The 17,014-nt window shown below is 38.8% G+C and overlaps 1 protein-coding gene across 11 annotated transcripts in view; it reads right to left on the reverse strand.

Moving 5' to 3' along the window:
• The window catches only part of LOC149926181 (uncharacterized), a 75,162-nt gene that overhangs the window by 18,056 nt on the left and 40,092 nt on the right, over window positions 1–17,014 (reverse strand). For 4 of the 11 annotated variants that reach the window (XR_016477045.1, XR_016477046.1, XR_016477044.1 and 1 more), the window contains exon 1: window positions 1,197–1,478. The exons of 3 other annotated variants lie outside the window; for them this stretch is intronic. Coding sequence is in view for 4 of the 8 variants with exons in the window: in XM_090161178.1 (XP_090017304.1) it covers window positions 1,197–1,239 (43 nt within the window). In the remaining 4 variants the exon portion in view is untranslated. Of the gene's footprint in view, window positions 1–1,196; window positions 1,479–6,083; window positions 6,179–6,246; window positions 6,320–6,870; window positions 7,105–17,014 lie in introns of those variants that run through there. 4 more of the 11 variants (XM_090161177.1, XM_090161175.1, XM_090161176.1 and 1 more) reach the window with 3 other exon arrangements.

Below are 17,014 nucleotides of genomic sequence, written 5' to 3' on the forward strand. Positions count from 1 at the left end.
ATATTTCGGAAAAGAGGGAATTTCTTGGCAATTTATAGCGGAAAGAGCCAGTTGGTGGGGGGGTTTTTATGAAAGATTAGTTTCAAACACAAAAACTATACTTAAAAAAGTCTTGGGACGATCTATCCTTAATTACCAGGAAATCGAAACCATATTAGCCGAAACTGAAGCGGCTGTAAATTCCCGTCCCTGGACGTATGTATTTAACGAAGCTAGTGAGCCCGAACCGCTGACCCCGGCACATTTTCTGTTAGGGCAAAGAATAAATTGCCTACCTCCACAAACCTTTCCAAAAATAAAAATCGCCTCGTCTCGCGAAGAATTAACTAAGAGATATAAATATCGGCAAAGATTAAATAATAAAATATGGAAAAGATGGCAGTCAGAATATCTACTGCAATTAAGAACCGCGAATTTCGAAAAAATAAAAATAAGGATAATAGTTTTAAAGTAGGTGAAGTAGTTTTGATTCACCAAGACGTGATAGCAAAACACAATTGGAAGTTAGGTATCATTACCGAGCTCCTCGATAGTAGAGATGACAAGGTGCGTGCTTGTCTGGTAAAAACTCAGAATGGAACTGTAATACGTAGACCAGTTCAGCTTCTATATTCACTAGAACTTTTAAATGACTAATTGAAATGTTAAAATTATAAATGTTAAATATTGTGATATTTCGATACCTACATATCCCAGCGGGGAGTGTGAAAACCTTTAATAATTTGTTAAAGAACTAAAAATAAAACAAGTTGTCGCGAGAAAATATTAAGGCGCCAGATTGTCTGGAAGTAAAATTTCCACTAATGTATTTGTCTATTTTCTTGTATAGTTATAAGCCGAAATATCTTACCCATTGTACGCGCCCCCGTGAATTGCAACACGAGGGTCAAGGTGGGAAAAGTGCAGCGTCACGGGTTGGAAGGGAAAGATTTAGACATTCTTTCCACCAGTGGCGCCACCTGACCCCTTGATCCCTCTCCCCCCTCTTGTAAATCTATAAATACCTCCTCCGCAAAAATGTAACCACTGTCTCTTTCTAAAATTCTCTCATGACTTGACGCGAAATAAAATGTTTCTTTTTCACCAAGATCGTTTTTATTTAACTATGCTTTAAGTCCCTAATCGAGCAGACCGAAATCTCCCTAAAAACAATAAAATTAATGTTAAGGTTAAATTCATAATTGAATATATTTTACCTAGTTTCAGTGCCGTGGGTGGCGCATTCTTCAACATGTGCATCACGTCGCTGTTCCGCGTTGTTTCCACTGAATCGGTGAAGACACATTCTATTACAGAAAATAATTAGTAGATTGCAAACTAATATACCTGCAGTAATAACTTGTGCTTCTGTTTTTTGTTAGATGCTGTAACAGTTTTCCTAGGTCTCGTATAAGACAGTAATGTCTATTCCCATCATCAATATCTTTTGTTTCATCGGTCATGTATAGCAAATCAACCTCCCTTTCCTTACCACACTTGTTAGCGCTTACGTAAAGGGGGAATATATCTCCCGAGAAGCCAAACACAGATATTGATAAATTATTCATTAATTCAATTTTTTTAAGTTCTGTAGCGTTTAATTTGAAAGGAAAAGATATATCACTGGTATCAAGTTCATTTTCATAAGGTCTATATTTTGAAACACTGTTAGGGTGATGAAGCTTAGAAACTGGGTGACGTTTAGCTAGAATTGACCAGAGAAAACATTTCTCATCATTTTCGTTTCGTGACGTCGAGATAGTTTTTCAGGTAGTTCCATATACGATGAACCCCGCAACGGTTGGTAAGATGCTACATTTAATTCTACATACAGAATACGATCAATTACCCAACCCGATCCTATCAAAAATATAATGTTTTAGTTCAAAATATAACTTATAAATTTTAGTACATACCTGTCGCTTCAAAGTTTTCCGCTTCTGACTGTATTGTTTCAATGCAGTCATTCAGCTGGTTTTCAATGACGTCGAGCGTTAATGTTGCTTGCATAATGCTCCGGAAATAGGGTCGTACTTCCGCTCTTTGTTCCACACCTCCTAAAGGTCTCATATAAACAGATCTTACGAGTAAGAACCATTTTATTCCACGTTTACTGGCAAGTCTTTCCATTAGAAATTTACGGAAAGCAGCTCGGTAACGTCCAATAAACATCCCTGCATCAATATCATAGCGTATCATTCAAGGCCAGGACCATACTTGGGGATGCTGGTGGTGTTTCATCAAGTATTGCTGAGGCCAGGAATAGGTGATGGTGTTAGGTTGTTGGTAAAGCTGATGTAGATGGTTGTGTACGGAGGGATTCCAGTTGAATATCTTGAAGCAGACTAGGTGAAGGTGGACGGTATGGTGATGGTGTACGGGAAGATGCCGATGAAAGTTGTATTGGTGACGGTGTGCGAGACAGGTCCATGGGTTCAGAAGGACCGGGTACATTCAAGTCATGAGTTCGTTGATGACTCTTGAAATGTTCCAATCTAGCAACATTCTTACCACATACTTCACAGACAAACGTATGTTTATCACCGTGTACTTCTCTAACATGCCGATTTAAGGAGGACTTGGTAGCGAAACTTTTCGCGCACGTAGGGCAAATATGTTGAGCTTTAGGCATCTTGAATATAGCTATCGCAGTTAACCGTGGAATGATCTCCCACAACCCTATACAACCCCTTTTATAGTATATTCAAGTATCATCTGAGAACGATACGTTTCTCATACTTAAACTTGAAATATTCGATTTATGAAATACTCGTGATATAGATTCAAGTGCCAAGCGTACTACAATGATATTAAAATGAAGTTTAAAAATATTTCCATTCTGTGTCACTTTAACAACGAATATTCCATGAAGTAAAAACACTCCATGTTTTAAATTAACCGCGCCTTCCGGGGAATCTGCGCACGCGGGCCGCCCAGGTTATGACTTTTTACATAATTTCCACCTATTCCGTACGATAAAACACGAGATAAAGCCGAATATATACGTTCAAGTACCATATAAGTGTACTCTTGAAATTTGAGATAAGCGGAGATAAATAAACAAGTTGGCCTGAACACAATATGTTGATATACGAAAAAACAAACCGTCGCGAGAAATACCCTAAATACATTGACTTTTCGACGATTTTACCCCCATTTCCCCCCTTAAATCCCGGATCCCGATACCGAACCCAAACCCGAACCCGGGTTCGGAGCCTCGCCCTTACTATCCTTCTACTAGCCGAAGAATCCGCACGGAATCGCCGACGTCTTCCATCAACTCAGATCTTGTCCCCGTTCTCCCTGCGTTTCAACCTCGTGGCTCGAGTCAACACCTCCAGCTTGCACGGAAATTCGACGGCTTGAAATATCGAACCCACCGTAAACCACCGCCATGTTCGAGAAGGTTAACCACTTCTTTCTGGAGGATCTCAATCTTTTTTAATGATTTGCGGTAGATATAAGAGCTTACTGGTGCGGCAATACGTCGAACCTGTCCAAATACTCCGTCAAATCGCCCCGAACAACATCGAAATACTACCGTCACATGGTGGAAAAACCGATGTAGTGTCCGTACTCACCAGTTGACTATCCTTTACACATCTTCAACCCCCACTCCGGAATATTTCCCCCAGCCGTTGCAACTAAATCCCCCCGCTCAGGAGCCTACACGTCGCGGAACATCAATTTACTCCGGCCCTTTTATCCCCTCCGGTCTGCCACCGCAAGCGGGGGGAAGAAGATAAACCTAAACAAAAGCCAAGGGTGAGAGGCAAACAATGGGTAGGGGTATAAAAGGACTCCAAACACAGACACGGAGCAGTCGTCTCTCAGCTTTCTTAGATAAAAGAATTAGACCGGACAATAATAAGGATTCACGCGTTCTAAATAACGAAACTAACTTATAACTAGAAACAGATGAGTGGAGAAACTTACACCAGAGATTCTAGTTATTTCCAAATATCACTCAAATGAAAATGAAAATAGCCCAAAAATTGGCCCGCCAAATCTCAACTGCGAAACTACCGAACAATCTGGGCAAGAAATGAAAATTTAAATAATTCAAACGTACCCTACTGGTGTGATTTCAAAAATGATAACGAACTGGAGATATTCGCCCAACAAGGCGATTGTTACTTTTGAAAATAAATCGCAGAAAAAACAAAAACAATTGAGGTTAAGAGCTTTGACGTTGTTCGAAGCTGACCTTAATCCCGTAATTACCCTTGTTGCATTTCATGCCCGGTTGTATTTACAGATCTTGAATCGATCCTTATCTAAGATCATAATGTGTGTTTGGTTTCAACAATTTGTTAATTGTAATATTTTTTTAAAGAGTGTGGATATCTTTCGCTAATTATTTTATTTAAGTTATTATAAGGAATTCAGCTAATTATTCTGAAGAAAATTTCACCTTCGGCTATATGGTACACGCGAAAAATAAAAGAAGGTACTAAATGATAGTTTTAAAGTTTCAGTTAATATTGGCGAACACTTTTTGCACGTCGACCTGTTCGTTAATAACGGCGTTATGAAATGTGGAAGTTGTGTTTCTTAGCAATGAAATTAACTATCAACACTTATTTTCCAAACGTACCACAATGCCAATGTTTAAAAACCATTATAAGCATCTTTTAAAAATACAGATAACATAAAAACACGTCTCATTCCATAAACTACGAGTTGTTTATTTAGGCAATTAACTTTAGAGAAAAGACTTGCTAATAAAAGCTCTGTCGCATGCTCAGTTGCCAATATACCACTCTCTCTAGACGAAAATAATTTTATAAATCTTGAAATACACTTCGAAGTCGCAAAATCTGGGCGAAAATCAGCATAAAAATAAGTAATCGACACGAAAATCGTATTTTAAAATCTCAAAAACAGTGTCTGATTCCTGATATCACCTGGAATTCCAAATCCCTTACGCAAAATAGGGAACCTAATGCACTAACAATTGTAAGTTAGACCCACAACCAAAAATGCCATCTTTCGTAAACTCCGTGTACTACGATATGGACGCTTTCGCACAAGCATTTTCAAATTTGCATCTCGAATTTTATTAAAAAGAAATTAGAAAGTGTTGCGATAGCGGCCAAATTATCATTTTGTCGATCGCCACATTAACTTAGCCAATGGTTCAATTGGTAATAATTCTAATATCATTATTTTTTATTTTAAGAATACTAATTTCAATTTAACTTCAATAGCAAATTTGCGCGATGCATAACTCTACTGATATTCCAAGATTGTGCGTTACGGAGGTAAGTGCAAGGAATCGAAGTTTAAAATCTGTTTAAATTAATGTACATCAATAAAATTGATATAAATTCTTAAAATATTTTGGGAGACGTAAAATTAGAAAGATGCAGCCCCTCTCAAAAAAGCGTGTTCTGAGAACGCAATTAGCACATTAAGCCTATGCCCCCGTTCTTAAATGGCGGCCGAAAGGAGATAGTGACTGTGGCGCCACATGGAAGCACAGAGGTTGTAAAAGATGACTGTCACTCTTCACTTTGCCCCGGCCTGATTAGTCTCGTAGGCCGCCGTAGTGCTCAGGCGGAACGGCGGGGTACAAATACATAGTTCATGTCACTCTTCACAAGACGAATTTTACTAATTTCAAATAGCAATGACGGATTACTTGAGAAATTCAATTGAATCCACTCAATACTATTCGCGATCGAAACGAGCCTAGGTAGCGTAACATCGCTAACTTCTTCAAGCTAACTCTTTATGATCTAACGTCTGCTACAGACAAATTAAAAATACATTTTTTCTTAAATAAACTTATTAAAATATAAGCAAACGAAGCAAAAATTATGTTAAAATTCAAGTAACATAATTTAATAGGTTAAATTTACGAATAACTATGAATAAATACTAACAGCGTCTTCTTTAGCAGAGACCTACCCAGGTTTCAATAACGAAGCAAAATTAACCGGGGAGAGGAGGAGGGAGTGCAGCCGCTCCCAAATATTTAACTTTATTTAATGGAATTACCCAGTCAAACTAAAAGTTTATACTTTCGCTAATTTGATGACAGATCTGTGCTACGTCATTTATTTTCAATAAATTCTTATTTTCCCTAAAATGATGCTTACACTTTCCTCAGCTTCCATTTTGGGCAACACCGTCAGAGGACCCAGTGACCAAGCAGTTGAAAATAACAGGAATTCTTGAAAGTTTTTATTCATCTCTGTTGGATAAACTTAATATTAGGTTTGTATTTCCTTCTAGTGAATAGAAGAGTATACCAAATCTTACTTTTTAAAATAGTTAGCTAAAATGGCTTTCTCAACCCTGGGTGTAATTTCGCAATGACATCGTGTTGTTTCTGCTGGGGTTATAAGTTGAAAGAAGCTATCTGCACCACTTCAGGAATTGCAAATCATACCCAAATATACAGGGTGTTTTTGTTTTTTGGACATGTTATTTTTTACAAAACCTACTTAAGGTAGAATTTTCAAATTTTTATGGTTGTGTATAAAAACCGGGAGACATTGATTGGTGAAATGTCATCGTTTTCTAATACTTTTAGAAATATTATATTTTCACCAAAAGATGCTAGATTAATTTCGTCAATTAACAAGTTGTATAGCATCACCTGAAACCTAGCAACACCTTTGGTTCGATGAAAAAGAACCTTTTCTCACTTAAAAAAGTTATTTTGACAAGCTGGGCAAGCCAAAGTAAACTTGTTTGATCAGGTAAAGAGATAGACGTATCACGGGAATCGACGGAACCCTCAAATTAAGGAATAACTGTACTAGTTTTAAAAGTGTAAAGGCTTTACCCTCAGAAAAGTTGGCACGTTCAAAAACAGTTTTCGGCTTTTATTGATTACAATAATTTATTTCAAACACGTTAAATAGTTGTTAACAAAGTGGGTTCAATTATACCTTTATTAGCTGCAAGCTAGCTTTAGCTCGAACAATCATATCATCAAATGCAGGCTCTATCATTTCTGGTGTTACTTCTTGACAAGCAATTTCAATTATCTTGCGAAGTTTCAATAGGAGTGGCGTAAACCCTTTCTTTGATGAATCCTCACAGAAAAAGGTGTAGCCGTGTCAGATCGGGAAACGTTTCAGGCCAAAGAACTGGACCATTGTTTTAATCCATCTGTGAGGGAAAGCGTTGTTCACGAATTCAGTCATCGATTGTATACCATTGGACCGAATGTACCATTGAACCGAATTCCAATAAACCGAAAACGGTGTTTTGCGCGGGTATCATTCAACATAATGTTAGGGATACATTTTATATAAATATATAAAAGATACAATAAATACAACTACTATACATTCGGTAAAATGGGAATTCGTTCGTATAGAAAGACTCATATAAGCGAATTCCTATACGACCGAATTCCCATTCGGCCGAATCGTACGATTTTGACGGATTTTAAGGAAACCTAACCTAATCTTTTCTAAGCTCAATCAGAGCTAAAGCCTGCACTATGTCTTTAGTGTTGGTTTGACTTTCAAAAACTGCAATGTATTCTAAGTATTAGGGCCTGAGGGCGCCGCGCACTCACTTCGCTCGAGCACTTCCAGCGTGTGGCGCCACCCTAACCCAATTCCTACTATCACCATGGGCCGTCTCTAACGTAACCTAGAGGACAGTTCCTGGCCAAACGCACCTTGTATTGTCCAATCCGATATAATTCCCACCTAACCTAACCTAGCAAATCAGATATTACTTAATTCGATTAAATAGGACCCCGCCAACTTGCGTGTGCTATTTTTATAAATATATTGGCTTTATATTGATTCGGTCATCGTTCAGTCAAAGGAAGATCGTCGATTGCATCTGCCAGTTCATGCTGTAAGAAACCCAAATCATTCTGGCCGTTGAGATTTTGAGGCAAAAACACTGGACCAATCAAACAATTTCCTAAAAGTCCAATCCAAACATTGCAGTTTTGAATTTTATCATGATGTTTGAATCCTTAGTGAGGGTTTTCTTCTTGAAAGGTTGAAAGGTACATCTCTAGAAAAAGAACATTCGTCGGTGTAGAAAACATGGCGCGTAAATTGGGGATCGTCTACCGCATGGAACAGCCAGTTGGAAAAGTCGTAACGTCTTTGAAAATCCCCATCAATCAGTCCTTGGTGAAGCCTAGCTCTTAAAGGATAGTACCTACACTTCTGTAAAATTTTCCAAACTCGCTTTCTACTGGAACCTAATTTGGCATTGACGGTCCCTCAACTTCTTAGATCGTATGAAACAAAATATGAAAGAACCGTGTTCTCAAAGTCCAAATTAATCTGACCCAATCAACGGAACCTAGGTTCTTTATGACCAAACTGTTGAAAGTCAATGACAACTCGCTTAACAGTATTTAGGGACGGCCTTCGGTATGGATGTCACACTTGAAAAATGTAACACACTCTTCTCCAATGTGATTGCCACCACCCTCCTACGCATTGAAACCCAGCCACCTGAATTTAAAAAAAAGGCTTCAAAAGTCCCTTAATGACTTAGGCCTGCGGTGGTGCTTTGGGTATTAGCCTAGCTGATTATTATTATTATTGAATAACGAATCAGAATTCGAAGGATTGAAGAGCTCGATGATGTTGAATAAAATGTGACTTCAAATGTCGCAACGAAAATAATGAGTTGAATTTGAGATGATTAAGCTATACTTGCGTAACAAAGTGCGCGACTTTCTCTTCCCCAAATCAAACAAGTTTATTTAGGCTTGCCCCACCTGTAAGATTTCCAAGTCGCGTTTTTCAGTGTAAAATAAGTCTTTTTTGATCGATCTAAAGGTATTCGTAGGTTTCAGATGATGTTCTATAAATTATCAATTGACAAAATTGATTTAGCACCTAGTGGTTGTAAATTATTTTTTCTAAAAGTGTAAAAATATCTTCAGAAAACCATTAAATTTTACTAATCAATGTTTCTCGGTGTATTTACTCAAACATTAAAAATTTAACCTTAACAAGTGATTGTAAAAAAATCGGTGGTTTGAACTAAAAAAACCTTGTAAAATTTAATTATGGAGCTCAATTTTAATTTCCATGATATTTACGAGACAGTCCGTTCTTGCCAAAGGACCTATTTCGAAATGGCTGCCATCTTGAATAGCTGAACAACAGAACACCCATCACTCTTTTTCCCATACCTCACCCATCAATCATGACGATTACGCGATCTGGCCCATGGACTTCAGTAGCGGTCGATAGGTGGAGCTACGAGACACCGATGCTTTTCTCTCTGTGTAATACCATTTTCGCACCAGGAACCGCATATTTAACCCTTATTATGTTCTTTAAGCACCTACCCAACGGTTTGAGTTGGCAAACACTATTATATAACATAAATATAATAGAAATGTCGTAGTTTTTGTAACAATTCATGTTTATTTCTTCTAATAACAGAGTCAAGCTAGAAGATTTATTGGAAACTCGGAAGTTTTTGGATTATGATAGAATATTTAGCGCGAGTAATTCAACTAAAATCCCGTGAAGACTGTTTCGGCTGGGCCCCAGCTAGAACTAAAACCCCGTGAAGACTGTTTCGGCCGGGCCCCAGCTAGAACTAAAACCCCGTGAAGACTGTTTCGGCCGGGCCCCAGCTAGAACTTAAATCCCGTGAAGACTGTTTCGGCTGGGCCCCAGCTAGAACTAAAATCCCGTGAAGACTGTTTCGTCTGGGCACCAGCTAGAACTAAAATCCCGTGAAGACTGTTTCGTCTGGGCACCAGCTAGAACTAAAATCCCGTGAAGACTGTTTCGGCCGGGCCCCAGCTAGAACTAAAATCCCGTGAAGACTGTTTCGGCCGGGCCCCAGCTAGAACTAAAATCCCGTGAAGACTGTTTCGGCTGGGACCCAGCTAGAACTAAAATCCCGTGAAGACTGTTTCGGCCGGGCCCCAGCTAGAACTAAAATCCCGTGAAGACTGTTTCGTCTGGGCCCCAGCTAGAACTAAAATCCCGTGAAGACTGTTTCGGCCGGGCCCCAGCTAGAACTAAAATCCCGTGAAGACTGTTTCGGCCGGGCCCCAGCTAGAACTAAAATCCCGTGAAGACTGTTTCGGCTGGGACCCAGCTAGAACTAAAATCCCGTGAAGACTGTTTCGGCCGGGCCCCAGCTAGAACTAAAATCCCGTGAAGACTGTTTCGGCCGGGCCCCAGCTAGAACTAAAACCCCGTGAAGACTGTTTCGGCCGGGCCCCAGCTAGAACTAAAACCCCGTGAAGACTGTTTCGTCTGGGCCCCAGCTAGAACTAAAATCCCGTGAAGACTGTTTCGTCTGGGCCCCAGCTAGAACTAAAATCCCGTGAAGACTGTTTCGGCCGGGCCCCAGCTAGAACTAAAATCCCGTGAAGACTGTTTCGGCCGGGCCCCAGCTAGAACTAAAATCCCGTGAAGACTGTTTCGGCTGGGACCCAGCTAGAACTAAAATCCCGTGAAGACTGTTTCGGCCGGGCCCCAGCTAGAACTAAAATCCCGTGAAGACTGTTTCGGCCGGGCCCCAGCTAGAACTAAAATCCCGTGAAGACTGTTTCGGCCGGGCCCCAGCTAGAACTAAAATCCCGTGAAGACTGTTTCGGCCGGGCCCCAGCTAGAACTAAAATCCCGTGAAGACTGTTTCGTCTGGAACCCAGCTAGAACTAAAATCCCGTGAAGACTGTTTCGGCCGGGCCCCAGCTAGAACTTAAATCCCGTGAAGACTGTTTAGGCTGGGCCCCAGCTAGAACTAAAATCCCGTGAAGACTGTTTCGTCTGGAACCCAGCTAGAACTAAAATCCCGTGAAGACTGTTTCGGCCGGGCCCCAGCTAGAACTTAAATCCCGTGAAGACTGTTTAGGCTGGGCCCCAGCTAGAACTAAAATCCCGTGAAGACTGTTTCGTCTGGGCCCCAGCTAGAACTAAAATCCCGTGAAGACTGTTTCGGCTGGGACCCAGCTAGAACTAAAATGCCGTGAAGACTGTTTCGGCCGGGCCCCAGCTAGAACTAAAATCCCGTGAAGACTGTTTCGGCTGGACCCCAGCTAGAACTAAAATCCCGTGAAGACCGAGTCACTAACAAAACTCTATTCCCCTCGCCCCCCCCCCAGTCTCCATTCTACAAGTGACGATGACGCAGCCGCGAAATTAACTGAGGTAGAAAAATATTGGTTGTATAGGTGTACGTAGGTTGCAGGATTCACGGCACCTTTCCAGGGGCAAAAATACATAGATTTCGACTCGCTTTTTAACATTATTTAATTAATTAACTTAACCCAAATTGGTAATCGATGAAAATAGCGCGACTCGCTGCCTTTGAGCCGTAAGAATAGCTGTGAGAAATTTGGAGGTCCTAGATTGAACGGCTCGGACGCCTATAGAGAAACAGACGCGAGACAGACAGACAGAAGACACTTAGGAATATAGTATAGATTATCAGCGATACTAGAGATTACTATGTTATAATCTTTAACGTTTGTGTAGAACGCATTATGGTGACATATTCCAAACTATCGAGTAATGGCGTCGTACAAAAGAAACCACAAACTGGGCTACCAGATATTTTAAAAGGACTTTAGCACGGCCAACTTAAATCAGCTTTTTCGCAGTAATTGGCTGTGATTGTAGAAATAATTCATCAAATAAAATAATTATAATAAAAAAATATAAAAATTAAGAACAGATAAAATTAATTAAATAATTAAGTAGTTTTGATTTAACACGTAATTTCATTAAATCACGTTACATAAACTCGTAAATTTAAATAATAATATTCATAATAAAATTAATATTTTGTGGTTCATTAATCATTATCAGCTCAATTACAAATACAGTGTGTCAGAATTTAAAGCCCGGTGTACCTATATAGTAACAAAGACCATACGACCGGAGGCCTATCATCATAGTGCCCTACGCCAGCGTCCCCCTAGCCCGGGCAGGTGACAAATCCAGCATGGGTAGCAGAACCCTACTACTGATGGTCTCACCTTTGACGCAAGCCACTCAACCCAGCAGAAGGTGCAGCAATGGGTGGACCAATCCCCACTTCGCACACAGCAGTGGGATTAAGAATGGATGCTGTAGCAACTCCAGCCGACACCCTACCTATGAAGGCAGGGAGCCGAGCCCTTTGGAGTGAGCTCCTAAAGGGGAACGACGAGCACACAGCAGTCCAAGTAACCCGGCACAGCTGGCACCGGAGATCCCGGTGTGACTCCAAAAGGCCAGGAAACAGGACCGCCGTGCCCGCATATGGAGGCCCGCCGCCCCACAGCAGGCTACCCACTCCGCCGAGGCGGCCAGTTTGCACGGACCCTCTCCGTTAGCCTGAGCCGAAGCCCAGTATCCAGCCCCTACCTGACCGAAGTCGGAGGTGGAGCTAGGACCATTTTATCAGAGCTAACATATCCCAGTGCGCCACCGCCCTTATGGGTTACAAGAACCGGACCCCGACTCCCCGGTAAAGCCACCAGTTATTGCACACTCTAACCCATTTAGGGTTAATTACAAATACAGGTGAAACTAATTAAAATTAATTGCTGATAAACGCGCCTCTAGATAGCATTGATGGACGAAAAATTTCGGACGAATAGTGGAGAACCATGCGACGTCGATTGGGCTGAATATCGGATGTCGCGAAATTGGTTCTACGAGGACTAAAATGGGACGTCCGTTATTCGTCCCGTACAACGAATTTTGGACGGGACCAAGCTGGGCTCTATGGACCATGCTGGGACGTCCCAGGGACGATTTGTGTTTGCTGGGGTAATCCAGGTTCAATCCCGCCCGGTATAATTTATTCAGAATATTATAAATTAAGTAGTTACAACAGCGAGTTAGACGTACTAAAACAATGCTCAATTGAATTTAACCCTATATACGGTACAAGTTTATCAGTTAAATATAATACGAAGCCAATTTTAATGAAAGAAATATCTACAGAGGGTATTTGTATTTTTCTCGCTTACGAAATACTTGCCGCATCTTTAACGCTCATTTTATTTCAAATTAAACATCTTAATCAGTCGAGAAAACGTTTAAAATAAATAACGACTAATTTCTACTGAAGAATTATACTCAATTTCGTGGTTAATAATTGAAGTAAAATGGGAGTTCATTATATCTGCGGATATGGTTTTTGGAATTGGCTTACATTGTCTTGTTTTTCCGGTTACTGAGTTAATAACTCTTAATTTCTCCTTAATGGTGTTACCAGCTTATATTTTATTAAAAATATAGGTGCTTCTAGCATTTCTTATTTGGTTGTTACAATAATTTCTATAGATAGCATAATTGGTTTTGTTTTCAACAGAAGGGTTGCGTTTAGAAAGTTTGTAAAGCTGACGTTTTTTTACAATGATTTGTTTAACGTTTTCGGTTTTCCATGAGTGATTGGTAAGTTTGATATTTTTAAAGGGGAAGAACTTTTTATATAGCTGAGAAATAGAGTCGCTAAAAAAGTTGTATGCATGATTTACGTCATCAATATGGTAGAGGTTTTCCCAGTTAATGCTCGCCATTTTAAGGACAAAATTATTCATGTTTTTAGTTGAGAGATCTCTGATACGTATATCCGTGGTGGTATTTAACTTTGAATCGTAGGTAAACCGTATAGGTAGATGATCAGATACATCGGTGTCTTTAATAAAGGTCACTTCGCCGTTAGTGTTAGTAAATAAATTGACTATACATTTTGGGGAAATTGCTCCAAATCTAGTAGGTTCCTGTATATTTTAAGTTAGGCCGTGACTTGCGAAAAGGTCAATAAGCGCCAGAGAGCAGGGCGTGTTGCTGTTAATATCATAATTAAAGTTTCCAACAATAGTGATTTTAGCTTTTGAGTTGTACACGTTATTAAGGATTTCTTCACATTTCTCAATAAATATATCGAAATTTGCAGAGTGTGGTCTATAAATTATGACAATAATATCTCCAGTTTTATCAAGTTTAATTGAATAGCTTTCTATATTTTGGGCAAAATAGCAGGTGTCAGTTAGTACGGAAAATGTTATATGATTTTTTTATGTAAAAAGCAACTCCACCACCAATTCTATCTCTGATACCGGTAAAAATGTAGTTTGGGATATATACAGATAAGTTATTTTTAAGACAGGTTTCATTTAAAGCAAAAATATCTATATTTGGTCAAAAAAAATGAGAAACAAGATTTTTTCAAATTAGCATTTGCACTTCGAATATTTGAATAAAGTACTTTCATGAATATGTAAAATAAAAAACAATTTAAGGAATAATTTTTTCATATATTAAAAAGTATTTAAGTAATTAGTTTTTGATTTCAACACGGTTTTTTCCTGCGTTATAATAATAAATTTGGCCTTCCTTTATCACAGTGAATTGAGTTTGAAATTTGGCCGTACTATTTCCTTCAGATTTTATAAATTGTCGAAGATGATATCTAGCGACTTCTTGTCTAATAGTATAGTCATGGGACAGGAAGATGTTTGAACTCTTTAACTTATAAGCATTTCCATTTTTAAGTGGGGATTATCAAGCTTAACAATGATACGTTTATTTTCTCCCCTTCGATATACTTGATGCGGTAAGAGGTTATACGTGATGTTTAGGAGCTCCTTAAGAATTATCATTACTTCCTTAGCTAGTTGATTTCTGTCTTCTCCTGGTTTAGTTCAAATTTACAAAGTTATAACGTTAGGTACTATAATTTATTCTATATCATTTTAAATGTTTATAATTTATATTAATCTTATATTTAATGAGATATTTATAAATTATATTATTCTTATATTTAATTAAATATTTATAAACAATATTAATATTACATTTAATTAAATATCTGAGTATTATAATTTATTTGATCGTGTTCAGGAATTGAACTCGGTTCGCATCGTTACAATGCAGATAGTTTACCGCCGAGCCATTGACTTCCTTTAGGAAAATAAAAAGTAAAGAAACCATTATGATAAGGCGGGTTTTTTACCTTTTAATAATGCTTAGAAAAAGGATAATTATTCAAATCTCCCGCGGAAACTATATAAAAGTAATAATATAGCGCCACCGTGTGGAGAACTATCAATCAAACCGGGTAAAAAATATAATCTATTCAATTTTTCGAACTTTAGTCAAATCTCGAGGGGTCAAAACAAAAAACGCCAAATAAACGTAAATAAAGCCGTTGTCGTCAATACAGAAGATTTAGTCTTTCTTAGTTTTTGGCTGTCAGACGACCTACATAAGGACGGGGTCCTGGTGTCGGTCAAAAGTTATGAGGAAAGAGTTAAATTGTGTTTCGCGTTTTTAACGTGAGTAAATGGACTTAAGTGTATGAACAGTGCGTGTTTAAGACTGAAAGTGTTAAGGTAATTGTGAACTAACTCAAGTCAGCTGTAAGATAAAATTGATTGTTTTTATTTTTTGAATTGGAATAACCTAATTATACCCTTGAAATTATAAACTCAACCTGTGAGTCTAATTAAGTAGATTGGAAGTAATTAGTAGCGAACAGCTCTCAGCTGTTAATTAAGACAAGAGTTTATAGTAAGGTAGTTTGAATTTAGTTAAAATTACTCAGTATAATTTATGATAAGTTAGAAGAAACCACCTATGGACTGTGAGAAGGATGATAAAATACGCGAAAAGTAGATAAGTCCATAATAACAATAATATGGACTTATCTAATTTTTCGCGTATTTTATAATAATTTATGATATTTACTTAAGTGTAAGTATGTTTTGGTTTATTTTTCAATCACGATGAACTAAGACAAATCTAGTCTTAGACACTTGAGTACCAGTTCTGTACAATTACGTAGAAGGGATATATATTGTTGAGTTATTGATGAAAGTTAATTCCATAGACTGTTCTGAATAAAAATAAACATTTATAATTTGGCATAATTCTGGTTGCCATTTTATTTTCTAATCACTCGTCCACAACATTAAAGTTCTGGCAATCCCGAATCAACTAAATTTTCGATATAACGGCGACGGGAAATTATTCTCGTAAATTTATCGCGCGGCCTTAGGGAATATTATTTTAACAAAATTTCGATAAACTATCGTTTAATTAAAATCGGCCCGATTCCATTAAAATTAAAAACCAAAAAGCGAACGGTCATTATAATACCCTCTGTAGATATTTCTTTCATTAAAATTTGCTTTGTAGTATATTCAACTGACAAACTTGTACTGTAAAAAGGGTTTAATTCAATTGTGCATTGTTATAGAACGTCTAACTCACTGTTGTAATTACTTAACTTATGATATTCTGAATATATTAAAATTGGTCGTTTGGTCTCAATTATTTTAATTATAATTAAATTTTATACCGGGCGGGATAGAACTGGGATATCATTTTTAACAAATAACTCTAAATTGCGGAGATATATCTTTAAGGGTTATCTCGAGAAATTAATACCACTAGGGACAATTCTTCCGAGGAGAGGTATATTTTGGCTTGCCAACTTGTTAATATCTTGTCTTCAAACGTTCGTGGCATGAGCCCGGTGGTAATGTCTATCCATGCTCGCAATTTTGTAGGTCGCCTTAAGGCCGTTTAGCATATTCCGTCAGGTTTCTCCGACCACAATGCCGTCTAGTGTCAATTTTTCGATACATTTTCTAAACCACGTTCACCACCGTTTTGGCGCATGAACATTCGCTGCCTTCAAAATACCCAATTCTTGTTGGAGTATCGCGATATGTTGGCCAATTTAATCGACGCAAAACCACCCGTGAGGTCTTGGACATCGTGAAACCCGAAATTAAATCTTCCTCCGTGACTTTTTGGTAACGTCGTTGGTTTCGCGAAACGGCGGCCATCACTCATCACTCATCAATGGTGACCGCTTTCCCCCCCCCGGCTCCCCGAACACGAACAACACAGTGAAAATCTTAAGTGTTTTACTAGTCCGTTCAGTCGCTTCTCTCGTCCATGCAAGAGAAACGTTCTACCGATGTATCGACACCCCTTCCCGAGATTTTTACAAACTCGAAAAGAAGGCGGTCGCTTCCCACATTATTCCCGCGGGTTATGACTCCCGAGGACTGACCGTCTCCGATCCCGATTCTATCCGCGAGGTGGACGCAGACTAC

The sequence above is a fragment of the Leiobunum rupestre genome, chromosome 10 (assembly GCF_980474605.1).
Source record: "Leiobunum rupestre chromosome 10, qqLeiRupe1.1.hap1, whole genome shotgun sequence".
NCBI classification, from domain to species: domain Eukaryota; kingdom Metazoa; phylum Arthropoda; class Arachnida; order Opiliones; family Sclerosomatidae; genus Leiobunum; species Leiobunum rupestre.